This window comes from Festucalex cinctus, chromosome 4 (genome assembly GCF_051991245.1).
Source record: "Festucalex cinctus isolate MCC-2025b chromosome 4, RoL_Fcin_1.0, whole genome shotgun sequence".
In the NCBI taxonomy this organism is placed as follows: Eukaryota; Metazoa; Chordata; class Actinopteri; order Syngnathiformes; family Syngnathidae; genus Festucalex; species Festucalex cinctus.
The window spans coordinates 13,223,411-13,242,027 of record NC_135414.1 but is presented as its reverse complement, the minus strand read 5'-3'; the positions used below and the strand labels follow the sequence as shown (position 1 = coordinate 13,242,027).

Here is an 18,617-nt window from a genome sequence, read left to right as displayed (position 1 = left end):
TGATTTTCCAGTTTGCAATTGTCTTCTGTCTTCTAATGTGTCTTTGCCATGATTACTTATAATTGTAGTGAGCGCATTCTGCTTAAATGTCATCATTTAGGCACACAGACTGAATTGAATAATGAATAGTATACTGTCTCATTTTCATACTTTGGCTTCAACAGATCCATTATTGTCATTGAATAAAAATTGGTGCTTTGGCAGAGACGAGACAAAATGCTTACATTGCTTAAGTAGTTACTGTAATAGATCATTTTCGAACAATTAGTCTTTGATCAAATAGAGTACTTGCAACTAGGGGTGTTAAAAAAAATCAATTCGGCGATATATCGCGATACTACATCGCGCGATTCTCGAATCGATTCAATAATCGGCAGAATCGATTTTTTTTTTTTTTTTTTTTTTTAGGATTCACACCTTGAGCATGGAAGAATGTTATATGAACGGAACATTAAGCCTTAATATTTTATTTTAATGCTGTTCAAACATGAAACAGATTACAACCTCTATAAGACTGAAATTTCAGATAAATAAATAATACATTTTCATATAAATCTTACACTCTACAAGCTTACTGATTAGTATTTTCTAAATTTGAATGAAAAAAAATCGCAACAATCGACTTATAAATTCGTATCGGGATTAATCGGTATCGAATCGAATCGTGACCTGTGAATCGTGATACGAATCGAATCGTCAGGTACTAGGCAATTCACACCCCTACTTGCAACTACTGTTGTTTTAAAGTAGGGGTGTGAATTGCCTCGTACCTGACGATTCGATTCGTATCACGATTCACAGGTCACGATTCGATTCGATACCGATTAATCCCGATACGAATTTATAAGTCGATTGTTGCGATTTTTTTCATTCAAATTTAGAAAATACTAATCAGTAAGCTTGTAGAGTGTAAGATTTATATGAAAATGTATTATTTATTTATCTGAAATTTCAGTCTTATAGAGGTTGTAATCTGTTTCATGTTTGAACAGCATTAAAATAAAATATTATGGCTTAATGTTCCGTTCATATAACATTCTTCCATGCTCAAGGTGTGAATCCTAACCCGAAGTCAGACGTTTTGTTGAATATTTTTCCATTAAAAATGGAAGTTTAAAAATCGATTCACACACACACAAAAAAAAGGCAATGATGATAAGACGTTGAATCGATAAGACTACCGAATGAACAATTCTGAGCTCTAAACAAAAAAAACAAACAAAAAAAAAAAAAAAAAAAAAAATTTTTTTTTATTGAATCGATCCGAGAATCGCGCGATGTAGTATCGTGATATATCGCCGAATCGATTTTTTTTTTAACACCCCTATTTTAAAGTAAACAAGGTGGGTTACAATCTCCAAAATAAAGCACATATGCTGATGTTAACGTACACGCTGCATTACACTCCTGCACCTTTATTGTCCTCAATGTTATCTCATACAAGTGGCTGACATTCACTATCTACCATTTTTTTTCTCCGTGTGGAACCTGTCCCCAGTTATTTGTTGAAAACTTAGTCATTTACTTTTTTTGTGATCTTTCTGAAACTAAATATGACACAAAATTCTGCCAATGTCACGTTTGATTTAAATGGGAAAGTGGCTGTATTGGAACTTCAGTAGTGAGCCGTTTGTATCTGTAACAGTTGGTCTCTTGATTAGAGATAGTAAGGGGGACCGCAGCCCATCTTATTGTCGAAACATCCCAACAGCTCATCTCTCTTTATCTATATTTGTTTTTTTACCGGCCTTCTCACATGATGTGCCCATCTCTGCAGAACCTTGCAAGCCCACAAGCCCTCCATCCTTATCTCCCCCCTTCCTGTTGTTTCCTATGAAAGTGTGGAGAATTTCATTCTGGTAAGAGGCTCAGCTGCTCTCTCGCACTCTCCCCTTCCCCCTTTGCTCCATCTCCCATCTATTATTTTCACTTGTGGTTATCATCCTTCATACCGCTCGGTCTGTCCACCAGCAATTGGCTCATTTTGATTATTGGTTGGAACTTGGAACTATTCCCTGAAGGCCCAAGAGAAATCCGTGTGACTCCCGACATCATGGACTTCGAATACATCATTTCAATTTCAAAATATGTACTGTAGACAATAGAGACATTGTTTAATTAATGAGTGTCACCCTTCTGTGAGCGTGCCCTTAATTCAGAATTTGTATCACGGAAACGGACTCCGTTATGATAAAGGTTTTTTATTTTTATTTTTTCGTTTTTTTTTTTAAGAGCTGTCAATATTAACTGATTAATCGACGTAATCGATTATCAAATTAATCGATAACTATTTTAATAATCGAGTACTCGTTTGAAGACATTGTTTAACTTAAAATGGTCCAAATCCTCTAATTTTAGCCTCTCAACAATAATTATTCTATGATTTCTGTAGTCTTTCATCAAAGTAGCCTGAATATGTTTTGCATGTAATTAAAATAAGACATTAGTGCACATTGCTTTTACTTTGGAAAACAATGACCGGTCCAATGACTGAATCACTTTCGATGAAATGGGATGTAGAACGTGATATTCTGAAACCATTCCCAGTTTTTGTGGTCTGCACCAGTTCTGCAATGCTGCAATGTTTCAGGGGAGGTGCACATCCGGCTCACAGTTGGCTTTGGAATAAGCAGGTTACATGTATCAGCACTTTCTACAAGTATCAGCTTCATACGCTGTATTAGACGCTTTTTTCCTTCTAAATTAAATATAGGTAGGTTTTCCTATTTTGCCTGTTTTTTGGGGCTGACATGGGGTATAGTGAATTTCAGACAGAAAATGAGATTGAATTTGGCAGCAACACAAAAACACAGCTGCAGATGAAACTGCAGATGGAAAAAAAAAATGTAAATATCATTATAGGGATGTCCCGATAACGCTTGTTTTTGCATCCAAGTCCGAGTGTTTGGTTTTAAAGGGAAAATCAAGTCAAAAATGGCCACTAGTCTAAACCCGGCATTCTGCTTAATATCGGGCAGGAAAATCCACCCATTTTTATCCATCTCAGAGTGCGGCCATTTTGATACTTGCTGCCAACTGAAAATGATGTCACAGTGCCTAAGGGCTCAGGTGATAACTAATCACAGCTCACCTCTTTTCTGGGTTTGGTGTGACGTTCGCAAGCTATCCACGGTCAGCTGAATCGCGAGATTGGAACAGGATATTCCTTCTGCTAAATATGAAGATAATGTTATGAAACGATTATACTAAATTCACCATTTGAAATGACGCCACGGTTTATCGATAAACTGTATCCTTCCTACTCGTGTAAAAGAAGACACACCTGTTTGTCTGCTTTAACCACATATTTGTATGATGATTGTATCCATCAGTTGAAAATGCTGTAGAAAAGGCTCAGCTTGGAAAAAAAGTGTGTCTCTGGCTGGAACTAAGCACAGTTGAGTGTCAAGATCTGACAAAATCAAACAGGGAAGGTATGGCGACCTATAGCCTATTCTTCTATTGCTCTTCTACCTCCATCCCCCCACTGTTTTTCTCCTGTATTATTTTTCCTCTTTTTTTTATTTTTTATTTTATTTTTTTGTTGGTCTGACAGAGGAATGTTACACATCCGCAGTCTGCTGTTGGATGGTGAAAGTGTGTTTGTGTCTGTTTTTTGTGCATTTTGTGTCTTTTATGTGCACGTTTGCTTTGGAATGAGAGTGGGTTGTTTGCTTTGTGTGTGTTTGTGTTGAGATATAGAAAAGTGTGTTTGAAATGGTGGCCAGCCAGTATCATCATTTGGCCAAACCACCCTCCCAGTCCCCACCTCATCTTTCCCATTCCACCACATGCATATTTCATGGAACTGGTCATTTATGTCACCAGCAGGGCAGTTCTTTGGCAGTGCCCGTGTGTGGAAAGGGGGCATGAAAGAGAATTAATATTGAGTTAGCAAGTCATTCTAGTAAAAATCCACAGATGGACAGCTGCTACTTGCATGGTGCTGCTGTGATTGAAGCTCCTTGTCTTGCTGTCAGAGCCATCTGTATTTGAATGATGTGTTTTTATAACTGCTCTGTTATTCACATCCAGATGCTCAGAATTGCATTTACATAATGTGTGTGTATTCAGTAAGGTGTATTCGGTGTGTTGATACAAAGGAGAGAGCCATGACTGCTACAGTAGCTGCGTCTAGATTTAATGGAGGTGCAGGTATCTGTACTTGCTGATTGGACTGTCAGAAAATGCTTATCAAGGCTGCTCATATGCTCGACGTTTTTTTTTGGTGTATGCTACCACTGACTGACTTACTGACTGACAGTGTGATTGTGATTGTGGATGGTTGTGTGGTTTGTGATGTGCTGCCTGAGCAACTGGTGATCAGTCCAGCCGCATGTAGTCTGCTTTTTGGCCCACAGGCTACCAAATCACTGCAAAAAATCTGAAAATTTGAACCAAGTAGATTTTGATTTTGATGAAACTTGCTGTACTTGTTGATAGTGTTGACGTAGTTTAGCAGCAATAAGGAATCAAAGTAACCATACCCTCACATATGCAATGAATATTCAACCTTAAATGTCTTATCAATGAATATTTAACTTTCAATTACTTTCAATAAATATGCAATAATGAAGAATTTTCTCTATTTATAAAACTGATTTTATATGGAAAACAAATCAATAAAGGATTAATGAAAATAAAAATGACTAAATGATATTAAACATATCTGATAATAAAACTAGCTTTCAGAGAATTCAATAAAATACAAAGAATAAAAAATAAATACAAATGTTATTGTATTGTAGTGTATTGCCATCAAGTAACATTGAAGTATGCCAAATTGTCAATCATTTAATCAGTTAAAGTGACGTTAAACTGTTTCAGAGGTTGAAATCTATGAACAAGTTTGTCAAATTTTTCTCAAAGCCTGAGTTGACAACTGTGGTGTATGTAAAATGAGTACATAGATAAGAGACAAAATAAAAATAAGGGACAAAGAAAAAAAATACCTCCAAGTACCAGTAGAGTGGTGTGGATTAACAGTTTAGTACTGTAGATATATGTATTCCATGTAGATACTGCAAGTGAAGAATGCTTCTTGAGAATACCACACCGAGCAAATTCGACGGCCTGGAACAGGTGGCCCAGCCAGTAGCGACAAACCAAGCTGTGACAACTCTCTGCTCGTGTGGCCCCCTCCCGGCGGCCGGGACAAGCATTATCACAACCGGAGGGAAAGCAACTTACTCAACGAGATTCCCTCAGTAGCGGCGAGCAAAGTACAAAATGTAAACGAATAATATAAAACTAAAAGGTAGATATACTACGATATATGTCGTTCAAATATCACACAGCTCCAGTTAGGATAATTATTGAAACGGCAGTACTCAATAGTCACTGTGTGAAGTTTGAGCTTGTTTTTTGGCTAAACTTTTAACTGTTTCATCTCAGCTGTGTGTTTTATTGTGGAATTCCAGGAAAAATGGATGATAAGACATTAAAAAAAGAGGATTTGTTGCACAAGAGCAATTTTGTTTTCAAGTATGAATAGTTGTTTTTGTGGGATCACTAAAAAATCTGAAGCTGTAATTTTGAATGTCAATTAAATGCAAAGACCAGGATACAAAGGAACCCTAAGTAGTCCCTCCAGACATTCTCTGTACAAAATACTTGGATTCCACACTCTGCAAGTGAATTTAATGTTCTTAAGAAATAGTCAAATGAGTTGGTCTAACTGAATTAGTTTTTAGAGTCGTGTCGATGATTTACAGTAGATCAGTGTCAGAGTTGGGGCCAAGCAGCCAACACGGCGAGACACACAATGAGTGGGGGAGGGGAGGATCTTGTCTTGGATCTTGTCTGTACAGGAAACACTGCGTGTGGATGCAAAATTGCACAGAAAGTTTTTTCCTTGTCTTTATTTATAAAATTTTTTCACACCGGCTGTACTGGCCCACTGGGAAAACATTTGGTACTCCCAATGGCTAGTGTGATACTGTACTGGGTACAGCTCATTATTTCTCAAACCAATAATAGACTCCCCTGATTTGAACACATAACGCGAAGTGCGACGGCCCTTAGCGTTCATGAAAAACAACTGCACAAAAAACAAAGATATGCACAAATACAATAACTATTTATCTTCTGTACTCCACAGAATTAATGAAGTCATTGAGTTGGAAAACTGATACGAAAAGAAAAATAAATTGAGCCTTGAGAACGGTTTTCTTTATGCCGACTGCTTATAGTTCATAGCTATCTACGATCTGTCTGTCCATCTGTTTTTCTTTTACATCATTTTTTCCGCTTTTGACAAAGTTACATGCAAACATGGCTGCAAATACTTATCCGAAAAAAAAAAAAATAATCCATGCATTGATGTTTACTCGCTGTTACGTCTGTGCTTTACCTCCTTTTTGAAAAGATCTTAGTGCCGGTACGCCCCTAATTCCACTATATATATATATATATATATATATATATATATATATATATATATATATATATATATATATATATATATTATGGTTGTCAAAATCAGTGCGTTAATCTTGAGTTAATTGAAAGTTCCTTTAATCAAACTAATTTTTTAAACGCACGATTCGATTAATGACCACCCCTTACTTGGAAAGCCTGTACTGGGGGAATTCCAGTTCAAAAAATTTAGTAGTAATACATTTGAATAATAATGCATATATTTGTGGAGATTGGGATGAATTTGTATTTTACAATTTTAAATATATATTTAATATTAAAGTCGTGCGATTAACTACGATTAAAAATTTTAATCGCCTGACACCCCACACACATATATATATATATATATATATATATATATTAGGGGTGTTAAAAAAATCGATTCGGCGATATATCGCGATACTACATCGCGCGGTTCTCGAATCGATTCAATAAAAAAAATAGATTTTTTTTTTTTTAAGAGCTCAGAATTGTTCATTCGGTAGTCTTACCGATTCAACGTCTTATCATCATTGCCTTTTTTTTTTTTTTTTTTTTTTTTTGTGTGTGTGTGTGAATCGATTTTTAAACTTCCATTTTTAATGGAAAAATATTCAACAAAACGTCTGACTTCGGGTTAGGATTCACACCTTGAGCATGGAAGAATGTTATATGAACGGAACATTAAGCCTTAATATTTTATTTTAATGCTGTTCAAACATGAAACAGATTACAACCTCTATAAGACTGAAATTTCAGATAAATAAATAATACATTTTCATATAAATCTTACACTCTACAAGCTTACTGATTAGTATTTTCTAAATTTGAATGAAAAAAAATCGCAACAATCGACTTATAAATTCGTATCGGGATTAATCGGTATCGAATCGAATCGTGACCTGTGAATCGTGATACGAATCGAATCGTCAGGTACTAGGCAATTCACACCCCTAATATATATATATATATATATATATATATATATATATATATATATATATATATCAACTCAAGAACTATGGTAACTTGTATACACGCGTTGGGGTCGGCTAGCATCGGGCTAGGCTAGCATCACTTTTAAAGCGGGCGACTTGAATGACGCAAGCACGCTTCTCTCCTAACGCACAGATATATATGAAAACTGGACAGTAATCATGCGCTTGGTAATGTGATGAGCGCACATATTCCATATTATATGGAAGTCCGTGGATAAGCGGCGCTCGGCGGAACAGCTTTTTGGAATCAAATATGCATTGTCAAGTGGCCCGGAATGCTGATAGACTGTGACAGTACGTTCTTTGCACGAGCTTCCGTACTGGGACGTTCCGGCCCACTTAAAACACTGGATCTTAGACAATCTTTTGACATCACATACAAGTTTGCACTGTTCTCATTCTTTTCTTTTTCTTCCATTGTGTCTTCTGTAGCAAATGGTGATGAGCCTGCGGGTATCGGAGCTCCAGGTGCTGCTGGGCTACGCTGGGCGCAACAAGCACGGACGCAAGCACGAGCTCCTAAGCAAGGCGTTGCATCTGCTAAAGGCCAGCTCGAGCACCGCCGTCCACTTGAAGATCAAAGAGCTGTACCGGAGACGCTTCCCTGCAAAAATGATGTCTCACTCCGAGCTCCCTTTGCCCGGTCCGCATCACCCAGCCACGGCGGGGGTGGTCGGAGGAGGTGGAGCCGCTTTGCCTGCCGGCCTGACGCAGCTGGCGTACGAGGGTCACAGTGGAACCCCGTCACCTGCTGCCTTATTACCCCTCTCGCTACTCGGCCCAGGGAAGCACGAGTTCACCGGGTTGACGCACCACCTGTCCGCCGCGGTCCCGCTACACCCCGTCCACCCAGATGTGAAGCTTCAGAGGTTGCCATTTTATGACATGCTCGATGAGCTCATCAAGCCTACCAGTCTAGGTGAGAGCATTTCAGTGTTTTTCATACGTGAGGTGGTTGCGTTATGTTTGTAATTGATAGTCTCCTCCAAAAGTATTGGAACAGCAAGGTCAATTCCTTTGTTTTTTGTTTTTTTATAGAGGACATTTGTGTTTCAAATGAAAAGATGAATGAGACAACAATTGAGAATTCCAGCTTTCATTTCATGGTATTTACATGTAGATGTGTTAAACAGCTCGGGACAGACGACCTTTTGTTTGAAGCTACCCACTTTTCAAGTGATCAAATGTATTACAACAGACCTTTATTTAAAGTGAATCACATTTAATATTTGGTGGCATAACCCCTATGTTCAATAACTGCATCACACCTGTGAGCCATTGACTTCACCATTTGAAATCCGGGATCCGATCATGTGATCGAAAATCAGGCCCGATCACGTTGTTCCGGAGTCGATCAGAATCGGACATTGTCTCCCGATCAGGACTCCGATAAATATATGAGCTTATTATTATTATTATTATTTAATAAGTTTTTTATGAAATCTGGAGTTACGCGACGGCACAGAGTGAGACTTAATTCTTCCACACAACTAAGCGTGTGGCATGGCTTTGGCTTGATGCTTTGCTATTGCCTGAATGCCGTCAAGCGTGCTAAACAAGGAAATAGCTAGTTGATAATAAGTTATTATCTTTTATGTAGAAAGGGAGATGGCGCGACTTGCACCGTGTTATGAGCTTTTCACGTGGTGGAAAGGATATAAATGCGTTGCAGACTTCCCTGCTGCATTTCACTAGCCACGCCGCATCAGCTGCTGGCAACTCTGGACGTGCTCCGGGTCCTCCCAGCGGTTCCGGCTGCGGATGTGTTTCGGGTCCTTCCTGCAGATCCATCTGCGGAAATGATTCGGGTCCTTCCCGTGGATGGATTGAGCTGAAGCACCAGCCGGGACTCTGCATCGGTCGCTCTTCAAAGGGACCCGGGCACCGACGCCTAGCCTAGCCTAGCCTAGCTAATCCGGAGAGTCGGACGTCCACAAAAAAAAGTCGATGCTAACTTGCTCTTAGCATTTGATAACTTCCTGTTAGCTCTAGGGTGGCGATGTTTTAAAAATGAAGCATGTTTTGTATTTAAATATACAGTGGATGTAATTCTTAACGTTGGCTCCAACTGCCATGTCATTAAACAACTTAAAGGATGCTTAGGGACAACAGAATAACCAGAATAACACACGGTAAACACTTGCTAGTTGCTACGCAAGCAAAATGGTGCATTCAGGGTACTTTCACAGAGTCGGAAACTTTGTTTTTCTTCGATATCGTTTTAAGGGGAAAATAATAATGTTTGAAGGCCAATCATCGGCCAATTATAATCGGTGGCCGATTAATTGGTCGGGCCCTACAATAAATGGCCATTTATTATTATTTCAGTATGTATAATTGTGTATGTATGAGCTACATTGTTTATCGGAATCGGAAAACATACTGTGTGAATTCGTGAATTAGTGAATTATTGCCACCTCAGAGGCATTTTTTGACCACATAATACTTTTCAGTGTAAACTAATGATAAATATTTGAAGATTTTATTATGACAAGCATAAGGCACATGACAAGACAGACTTGTGAAAACCAATTTTGTCAGTGAACACTTTTAATTCCACTTGTTGATCAATTCCCTAGTTTGGCCAGATTTGATTTCCATCTTGCTGATATCCAATACATCATTGTAGTGAGTGCTCATCTAGTACCCAGCATTCATTTAGTATAGCATTTAAATGCTCTAGTTTTCAAATATATTAGAAAATTATGGAAAAATGTCAGTAAAGATCATAATTAGCATTTTAATAGAGTAAGAAATGTCATTTATTTGCCATTTATTTTCCTGTCAATGCACATGCAAACATGTTCGCAGCTCTGTTATCCCAACATTTCTTCTTCTTATTGTACGATGTACGAAATGTTTTCTACCCGTTTCTCTTCTTCTATTTTCTCTCACCACACTGTTTGCCATCATCTGCTTTGCATGCAAACATTTGCATTCAAAGTGATAAATTTGCACAGTCGGGAACACAACTGTGCCTGCAGAATATCGGTCCTTCTATTTGAATGTGACTTGCACATAGATATTGAGGTCTTTTGCACACTGTGCACATATGGGTTCTTCCAAAACCAGACATACTTCCATATTAATAATGTATAAGTGTTCTCTCAACACAGAGAGAGGGTGAGTGTGAAGAGAAGAAGAAGAAAAAAAAAACGTACAGCAATTTCACTAGGTCATGTGAATGGCTCGAAAAGATTCTTCACATTCATTTTCTATGTGATCACCATATTTAACCTAATTACAGTATAAGGAAGGGAGTCCATATTTAGCCTAATTATAAGGAAAGGAGTCCTGTTACCATATGCCTCACTCAGATCCATTGATTGTTATGCATACTACGCCCTCAATTGTTTCTTCATCCCATTTTGCCTCATCCACGGTATCATTTTCACCAAATCCCTACCCCCAGTCCTTCTGCTGCATTTATTTATGCCCTTACATAGTGTATTGCCATGTGTGTCATAAAGTGATAAAATGATACTCTTCTTAATTCCAATTTATCATAGCTGAAAGGGTTAGAGTTATTGCACTGCATCTTTAATGTGAACAGTCATACATCCATCCATCCATTTTCTTGACCGCTTATTCCTCACAAGGGTCGCGGGGGATGCTGGCGCCTATCTCAGCTGGCTCTGGGCAGTAGGCTGGACTGGTTGCCAACCAATCGCAGGGCACACAGAGACGAACAACCATCCACACTCACAAACACACCTCGGGACAATTCGGAGCGCCCAATTAACCTGCCATGCATGTCTTTGGAATGTGGGAGGAGACCGGAGTACCCGGAGAAGACCCACGCGGGCACGGGGAGAACATGCAAACTCCCCCCAGGAAGGTCCGAGCCTGGACTCGAACCGGAGACCTCAGAACTGGGAAGCGGACGTGCTAACCACTCGAACAGTCATACAGTTTATGGCAAATAAATTATCTTCCACTAGGCCCCTGATTCTTTAACAAACCCCGATTCCAGGGAAACTGGGATGTTTGTAAACAAAATACAATGTTTTGCACATCCTTTTCAACCTGTATTCAATTGAGTACATTAGACAAAATATTTAATGTTCAAGCTGATGAACGATACTTTTTGTTTTGTGCAAATTTTCTTTAATATTGAATTTAATGCCAGCAGCGTGGTCCCATAAGCTGAGACAGGAGCAACAAAAGAATGGGAAAGTTAGGGAATAAAAAACAAAAGTTAGGGGAAACAACAACAACAACAACAACAACAACACTTGTTTGGATCATTCCACAGGTTGAATGGAAACTTGGGAGTGTCAGGTTTGGGTATTTAAAAAAAAAAAGAAAAAAAGAAAACATCCCCAAAAAGGCTCAGTAGCTCACAAGCAAGTATGGAACGTGAGCAAATATTTCATGATGTAAAAACGTTTATACAATATTTAATATACTGATTTTTTTTTTTTGTGCAAATATTCTCTCGTTTCAAGTTTTTCACTCACTCACTCACTCACTCACTTTGTTGAAGCTTTGTAGGCATAATTCTTTCCCATTTTTCTTGATAAACAACTTCATTTGCTCAACAGAAAAATTCAGCAGTTTTTATCAGTTTCAGAAGGCGGCCATTTTGTCACTTGTTGTCGAGTGAAAATGACATCACAGTTACTCAGGGCTCAGGCAGCATCCAATCACGGCTCAGCTTCAGAAAGCAGGTGAGCTGTGATTGGTCTTTGCCTGAGCCCTGAGCTGATGTCATTTTTAGTCGATAGCAAGTGGCAAGATGGCCACTTGGATAAAAATAGGTTGATTTACCTGCTCATATTCCACAAATGCAATATTAATCAGAATGCCGTTTTTGGCAGGTTGGGGGGCACATACAACATATTGTAAAGACAGTTTTTGGGTTGACTTCCACTTTAAATTGCAGTTCTCTCTCAGATTTTTTTTTTAAGTCATAACTTATATGTCTCGTCATTTGGGTCTGTCCCCCTTTCTGACAAAGCTTTCCAAAGTTGTTTCAAAAAGTCATTCTTGTTTTTTTTTTTTGTTTTTTTTTTGTTTTTTACTACCGTCTTATGTGACCAAGATGATCATTTTATATGTACAGAGTAGGGGCTTTCTGATCAGGATTTTATGCTGCTGATTCCAATTATCCATAAGTGAGATCAGCCGATACCGATCACATGGATTAGCTGCATATTCTCAAAACACATAATCACTGCAATTAATGAAAAGGGGAGGGGACGCTACACTGCACATAGGCTGCTCTCTTGTTCGCAGGCTGCAGAGTACAAACTGTGGATTATCGGTTTGTGTGAAGCCCGACTAGTACAGAATCCCTAGTTTGTAGTTTGGCTTTACTTTGAATCACTTTATGGTAATAATACTGATGACGTGCTAATAGTACGTTCTGTAATAATGTGTCAGGACATAACTCAGATTTAAGTTAACCTGCCAGAAAATTTTGTGGTGAAATAGCCAGTAAATGACACATTACCGTAGGGGTGTTAAAAAAAAATCGATTCGGCGATATATCGCGATACTACATTGCGCGATTCTCGAATCGATTCAATAATTGGCAGAATCGATTTTTTTTTTTTTTTTTTTTTTTTTTTTTAGGATTCACACCTTGAGCATGTAAGGATGTTATATGAACGGAACATTAAGCCTTAATATTTTATTTTAATGCTGTTCAAACATGAAACAGATTACAACCTCTATAAGACTGAAATTTCAGATAAATAAATAATACATTTTCATATAAATCTTACACTCTACAAGCTTACTGATTAGTATTTTCTAAATTTGAATGAAAAAAATCGCAACAATCGACTTATAAATTCGTATCGGGATTAATCGGTATCGAATCGAATCGTGACCTGTGAATCGTGATACGAATCGAATCGTCAGGTACTAGGCAATTCACACCCCTATTACCAAGTGATATCGACTTAAATCTTAAATGTTTGTATGTATTTTTTATTTTTTTTTAGAAGCTGAATAAGGTCAACACTCAAAGTGAAAGTTACTGAGCCTTGATAAAACAAACAGAACTCAAGGTTGTACTGATAAACATAGAGCGCCACATGACCACTCGAATCTGCTTCATTTTGTCCCATTTCAGACAATTTTCAGTGTTCCTATGCTATGCATGTTGTTTGCAGATGTGTTGTCTTGGGTGTGGCCCATGTAAGTAGTACTGACGCCGCTTGTAAAATGTCTACTATTTGCATTGACGAGAATAGCAGGACCAGCTGCCAGACTGTGAACACTCCGATTTAAGCATTTCTGTATGTGCACCCTGGAATGCCTTAATGAGCCCGGTGACCATACAGCTGGAGAACAACCCCATTCAGATCTCCAACAAGCCTTGTTGTTGTTACACAGGTTGGCTTGGAAATTCTCAATCTCACCATTTGTCTTATTTTTGTTTTTTTTGTTGTTGTTTTTCTGCGAATGGAGGTGTCTTTTGTGTTTGTGTGCATATGAGCGTGCTTGCATGTGGCGTACTGAATTAATGAAAAAGTAGCAAGGCACGACCAAGTTAATAAACTCCAGCTGGGCTTTGTTGTGCTGATTAGGCAGATTGAGTCAAGTAAATTCTCTGGAGCTTAGCTCATACCTAAGACCAGACCTTAAGCAAAAGTTTTTGTTTTTTTTGTTACTTTAGACAAAAATCAGCACTAGCATATTGTAATTTTTGAGAACCACTCAGTATGTTATGCATGATCAACCAAGTTATTTCAAAAGGAACATTTCTTTATCAATGATCCAATGATCTTGGGATAACAGTAAAATATATTATCCAAAATTGTGTTGAATACTTCGCCTCCTCCTGAATAACTAGGCAATTTTTATTTAAGGTCATCACTTTAGGTGGTTGAAAATAGACATGACATCACAATAGTCGTTCTACCTACCTTTGCCCTTCAATCTACTATCCCGGTAGTTGTTATTTAGACTACATGTTTTCGTGACACAGTGCAGATTTTTTTTTCACTCCCAAGTAGCAATATTCCGTTGTTCCTTATCACCAAGTTATAGAGCTGAACCCCTTTGAATAAATGATTTTGAGGCCTTTTCTCCAGGCTGTCTGGGAATGGTTGGCATGGAGACAAGTCCCAGTATGCAGGTGCTGACCCAGCCAAAATGCAAAAAAATTGAAGCCACATATACTGTGCATCCAGACTGCTGGCTAAATGTGGTCTCGATATGGTCCATTCAAGGTGCACAGACAATTACATAAGGAAAACGATTAAAGATGGGGACAATGGAGTGATACCTTCATTTAAATTGGGGAATGAAATTGTTTCATGTGTATTTAGGATTGATCCAGCATCTTTGTTTGGCAATGTTGGTAACACAGTGTCAGCATTACTATCAGTTTCATGGCGTGATAACCACCAACAAGCAAGATTAGGATCAAATTAAGTTACAGCAACATTCTTTCTTCATGAAGTTTAATCTTATGTTTCTTACAGTAAAAATACATAAAGGCACATGGATTAAATAATTTATGTGATATAGAATTACCTGTTGTTCTTGTCCCACTGCATTCATGCGTGTTAGTTGTTTATCTTTGTGGATGACATATTTGCAGATGGAACATTTGCAGAAAGATAATCTTGAGCGTTTGATCATAAAAGAAGCTTAAGATGATAATACCAAAAGAATTATGATGTGTGTCACACGCCTTTTCTTTTGAATGTCTCATCAAAGCACAATCATGTGAACTGTACCGCCTTTATTAGCTTTTTGAATGTGTCAGATAAGGGTTAGGCTTTAAAAAGATGAATAAGTATTATGAGCGTGGAAAAAAAAAACAGTATGATATGAGCGTATGGGAGTATTTTGGCTTTGATCTACAACCAATCAATCTGTTTTCTTTCCTTCTTAATTTTCATACTGTTTATGTCGCAAATATTCATCCTAAAAAAGTGGCAGTTTCATGATTGTAGTTTGAAAGCGGATGAGGGTTGTCACCTTTTTCATATCATTTTTTGCCACACTGAAACATGAGAACAAATCCGGTTTTGTGGTGAGAGTGACTTCGAGCATGATGGAGGGTGGGGGCGAGAGTGAGAAAAAGCAAGCAATGACAGAGTGAGAGTGAGTGAGAGAAAGAGAGAGAGAATATGGTAGAGCTAGAGTGATCGAGATCTATTTTTAGCTTCAGTTGCCCGAAGAGGGAAAAGTCTGAAAGCACATCACATGTAGTTTTGTACTGTGGCACAGACATGCTCCAAAACGCAGAAAGAAAAGACACATTACAATGAATGTATAATATGCCATAAAGGTCCTTTATGGTGTGGGTGCTAATTGCCAAGGAAATGAAATACTCTGAATATCTGATGACCATGACTGATGCTGTAATTAAGTGGATGGATGGATGGATGAGTGTGAGTCACGTGCCTGCGTTTTAAGCTGTCTTCACCACTTTCACCAGTTCATCCAGAGCCAATGCAAAATTCCTGATAAGCATTTCTTGGATTCCTCTTCCATGTTGCATTGACAACCCACGGGATGAAATACCACAATCAGAATAATTACTCAGCCTTGTCATTAAAGTGTATGCCCACTGTAAAATGGAACAATTGCTGCATGTATTTTCAGTAAAAAAAAAAAAAAAAATCTTCGTTTTCTGCTGTTGACATTGTTTGTTTATAAAAATGTGATTGTTGTGTGAATTATTGGGAGTTCAACCGCATATCATCCGGTTATGTTTTCTTGTATTTTCTGCAGCTTCAGACAGCAACCAGAGATTCCAGGAGACATGTTTTGCCTTTGCATTAACGCCACAGCAAGTCCAGCAGATCAGCAGTTCAATGTAAGATGAAGCGGAATGCCATTTTGCCAAACCAGACTGTGAATTATTTAAACATTCATCAAGCTGCATGGATTATATCTGTTTTTTTGTGCTTTTAGGGACATCTCGGGGACCAAATGTGATTTCTCAGTTCAAGTCCAGTTGCGGTTTTGCCTGTCAGAGACAAGCTGTCCTCAGGAAGATCATTTTCCACCCAGTTTGTGTGTGAAAGTCAACGGCAAGCCATGTAACCTGCCGGTGAGAAACACTGACAAGTACAGAAGCGGCCAAATACCGTGTTTTACTTTAGTGATAGACCAATATGTTTTTTTTTTTAGTTTGTTTTTCAGTTCTGATTATAAGTAGGCAAGGAGGCCGATAACCAATATTTGGAGCCAATATTCTCTGGTAGTAAAATACAAATATTAGCATAAAAAAACGTTTTTTAAAACCACTTTTCCACATTTTCAACATGTTTGTTTTTATTTAAATTTAAACATACAGCAAATAGACAACATTGTTTTAAACTCCTAACAAAAAAGTAATAAAAATACTTTCCTATAGTAGTTTTCCAAAATTTTAACATAACCGAAATGTTAAACAGTCATTTAAAGACCCGGTCTGTCGTTTTCACTCAGGAAAAGGCACTTTTTAAATACAGGATTTAAACAGACAAACCACTTCTCAAATTACAGCTCTGGGCTTCTCTTAATGTGTGGGGGTGATTTTGTCCTAACCCCCCACACCCCCAGCCTGTATTTTGCCATTTTGTGTTTGTGAGTGAGTGAGTGAGTGAGTGAATGAATGAATGAATGAAAAATAAATAAATAAATAAATACTCCGTGTGTGCTGGCAAGTTGCCGCGGGAGTGATGTCACGCAGCTGACAAATTCGCCTGGCCCCGTTTGCGACACGCCACCCCCCCGCTCTGCGATTGGCTTGGAGGGGTGTAAACACCTGGGGGGTGGGGGTTTAGGACAAAATCACCACCAGACACGAGAAGCCCAGAGCTGTAAATTGAGAAGACGTTCGTCTGTTTAAATCCTGTATTTAAAAAGTGCCTTTTCCTGAGTGAAAACGGCAGACCGGGCCTTTAATTTTTACAAAAGCAAAAAGGAGCATCTCCTATAAAGTTAAGTGAAATTTAAATAAATACATACATAAAAAGTTCCAAGAAATGAACCCAGTTTTAAATTGATCTCTTAAGCTGGTATCTTTCTGTTCTTGCGAACAAATTTGGCCAATTTTGGGTTCTCGTCAAGAGTTCGTCAAAGGGTTCAAAAGATGTTCGCAAACAGTAAAAAATTGTCAGAATATGCTCAAAATTTCTTTGTGAGAAGAAAACCTGTTTGTTCCAAATAAAATCTGTCTGTGAACATCTTTGCAACCTTTTGTAACATTTTACCAACGGTGACAAAAAACACAAAATTCACTAAGTTTGCAAACATTCGCCTCTCAGAGAGATACCAGCTTTATCGGCCTTCAGATTTGTCAAAATGGCTGGCGCCGATATTCATCAAAATGTTAAATATCGGCACCTATATCGGTCTATCCCTGTTTTACTTTGTACTTTAATACAGTACTTGTAATTCTTAACATGTTTTTACCATTCTATATCACAGGGTTATCTTCCTCCAACCAAAAACGGTGTTGAGCCGAAGCGGCCCAGCCGACCCATCAACATTACCTCACTGGTCAGATTGTCCACTACAGTCCCTAATACTATTGTCGTGTCCTGGACTGCTGAGATTGGAAGGGTAAGAGACAAAGGGCCAGATTTACTAAGAGTCCAACTAGCGGGCTCAAAAATGTGTAGTCACTCGCGCAGACTTGTGTGCACTGTTGGTCGCCATGTGAATAAAATTGTGATATCCTCGAAAAAGTGGTAGAGACTGTTGCATTTAAAAGAGGGTTGTGATGTAGCTAGCTATAACGGGCAAAATAAAATTTGAAGTTGATCTTAGTGTGAAGAGGGAAACTAAAACATATCACAAGGCTTGAAATCATCGGTTTCACATTGTAGTTTGCGAGGTAAAATTGACATTTTCCGCCTCATCAAAACATGTTGAAAAGCAAAGCTGAGAGTCAACTGCCCATCCTAAGATGGACGCGTGTGTGTTAAAGTGGAGCAACGCACCAGTAGGAGGTCGAGGCTTGATGTAGCTACTTATGCCACGCTAGCTCGTGTTGTCGAGCCGGTGGTCCTAGCCTTGCGCTAGTCGGGCAACGTGTCGGGTGCCCGCCACTCGTCGATGGCAGCACAGAGGACTCCGTTGTTTCCCGACCGCCGGCGCTAAAAAGAAGACCGCAATTGAGTACCCGGATCGTAATTCATAAGTTCCAGGTCCGCAGGCGTTAATGAGAAGAATGGCAGAAGAAAGGGTCCGAAATAACTGATTCTGACAACTCAGTTTTCAGGCTGTAACCACAAAGAATTTTATTGACAAAGACAAGTG

General features: G+C 38.5%; 1 protein-coding gene across 2 annotated transcripts in view; it reads left to right on the top strand.

The window, feature by feature from the left end:
- Window positions 1–18,617, top strand: part of LOC144017437 (E3 SUMO-protein ligase PIAS1-like) — a 53,865-nt gene that overhangs the window by 18,832 nt on the left and 16,416 nt on the right. The window contains exons 1-5 of one of the 2 annotated variants that reach the window (XM_077519021.1): window positions 1,784–1,859; window positions 7,830–8,316; window positions 16,098–16,182; window positions 16,281–16,419; window positions 17,784–17,918. In XM_077519021.1, coding sequence (XP_077375147.1) covers window positions 7,833–8,316; window positions 16,098–16,182; window positions 16,281–16,419; window positions 17,784–17,918 — 843 coding nt within the window. In that variant the 5' untranslated portion in view covers window positions 1,784–1,859; window positions 7,830–7,832. Of the gene's footprint in view, window positions 1–1,783; window positions 1,860–7,829; window positions 8,317–16,097; window positions 16,183–16,280; window positions 16,420–17,783; window positions 17,919–18,617 lie in introns of those variants that run through there. The other variant, XM_077519020.1, reaches the window with a different exon arrangement.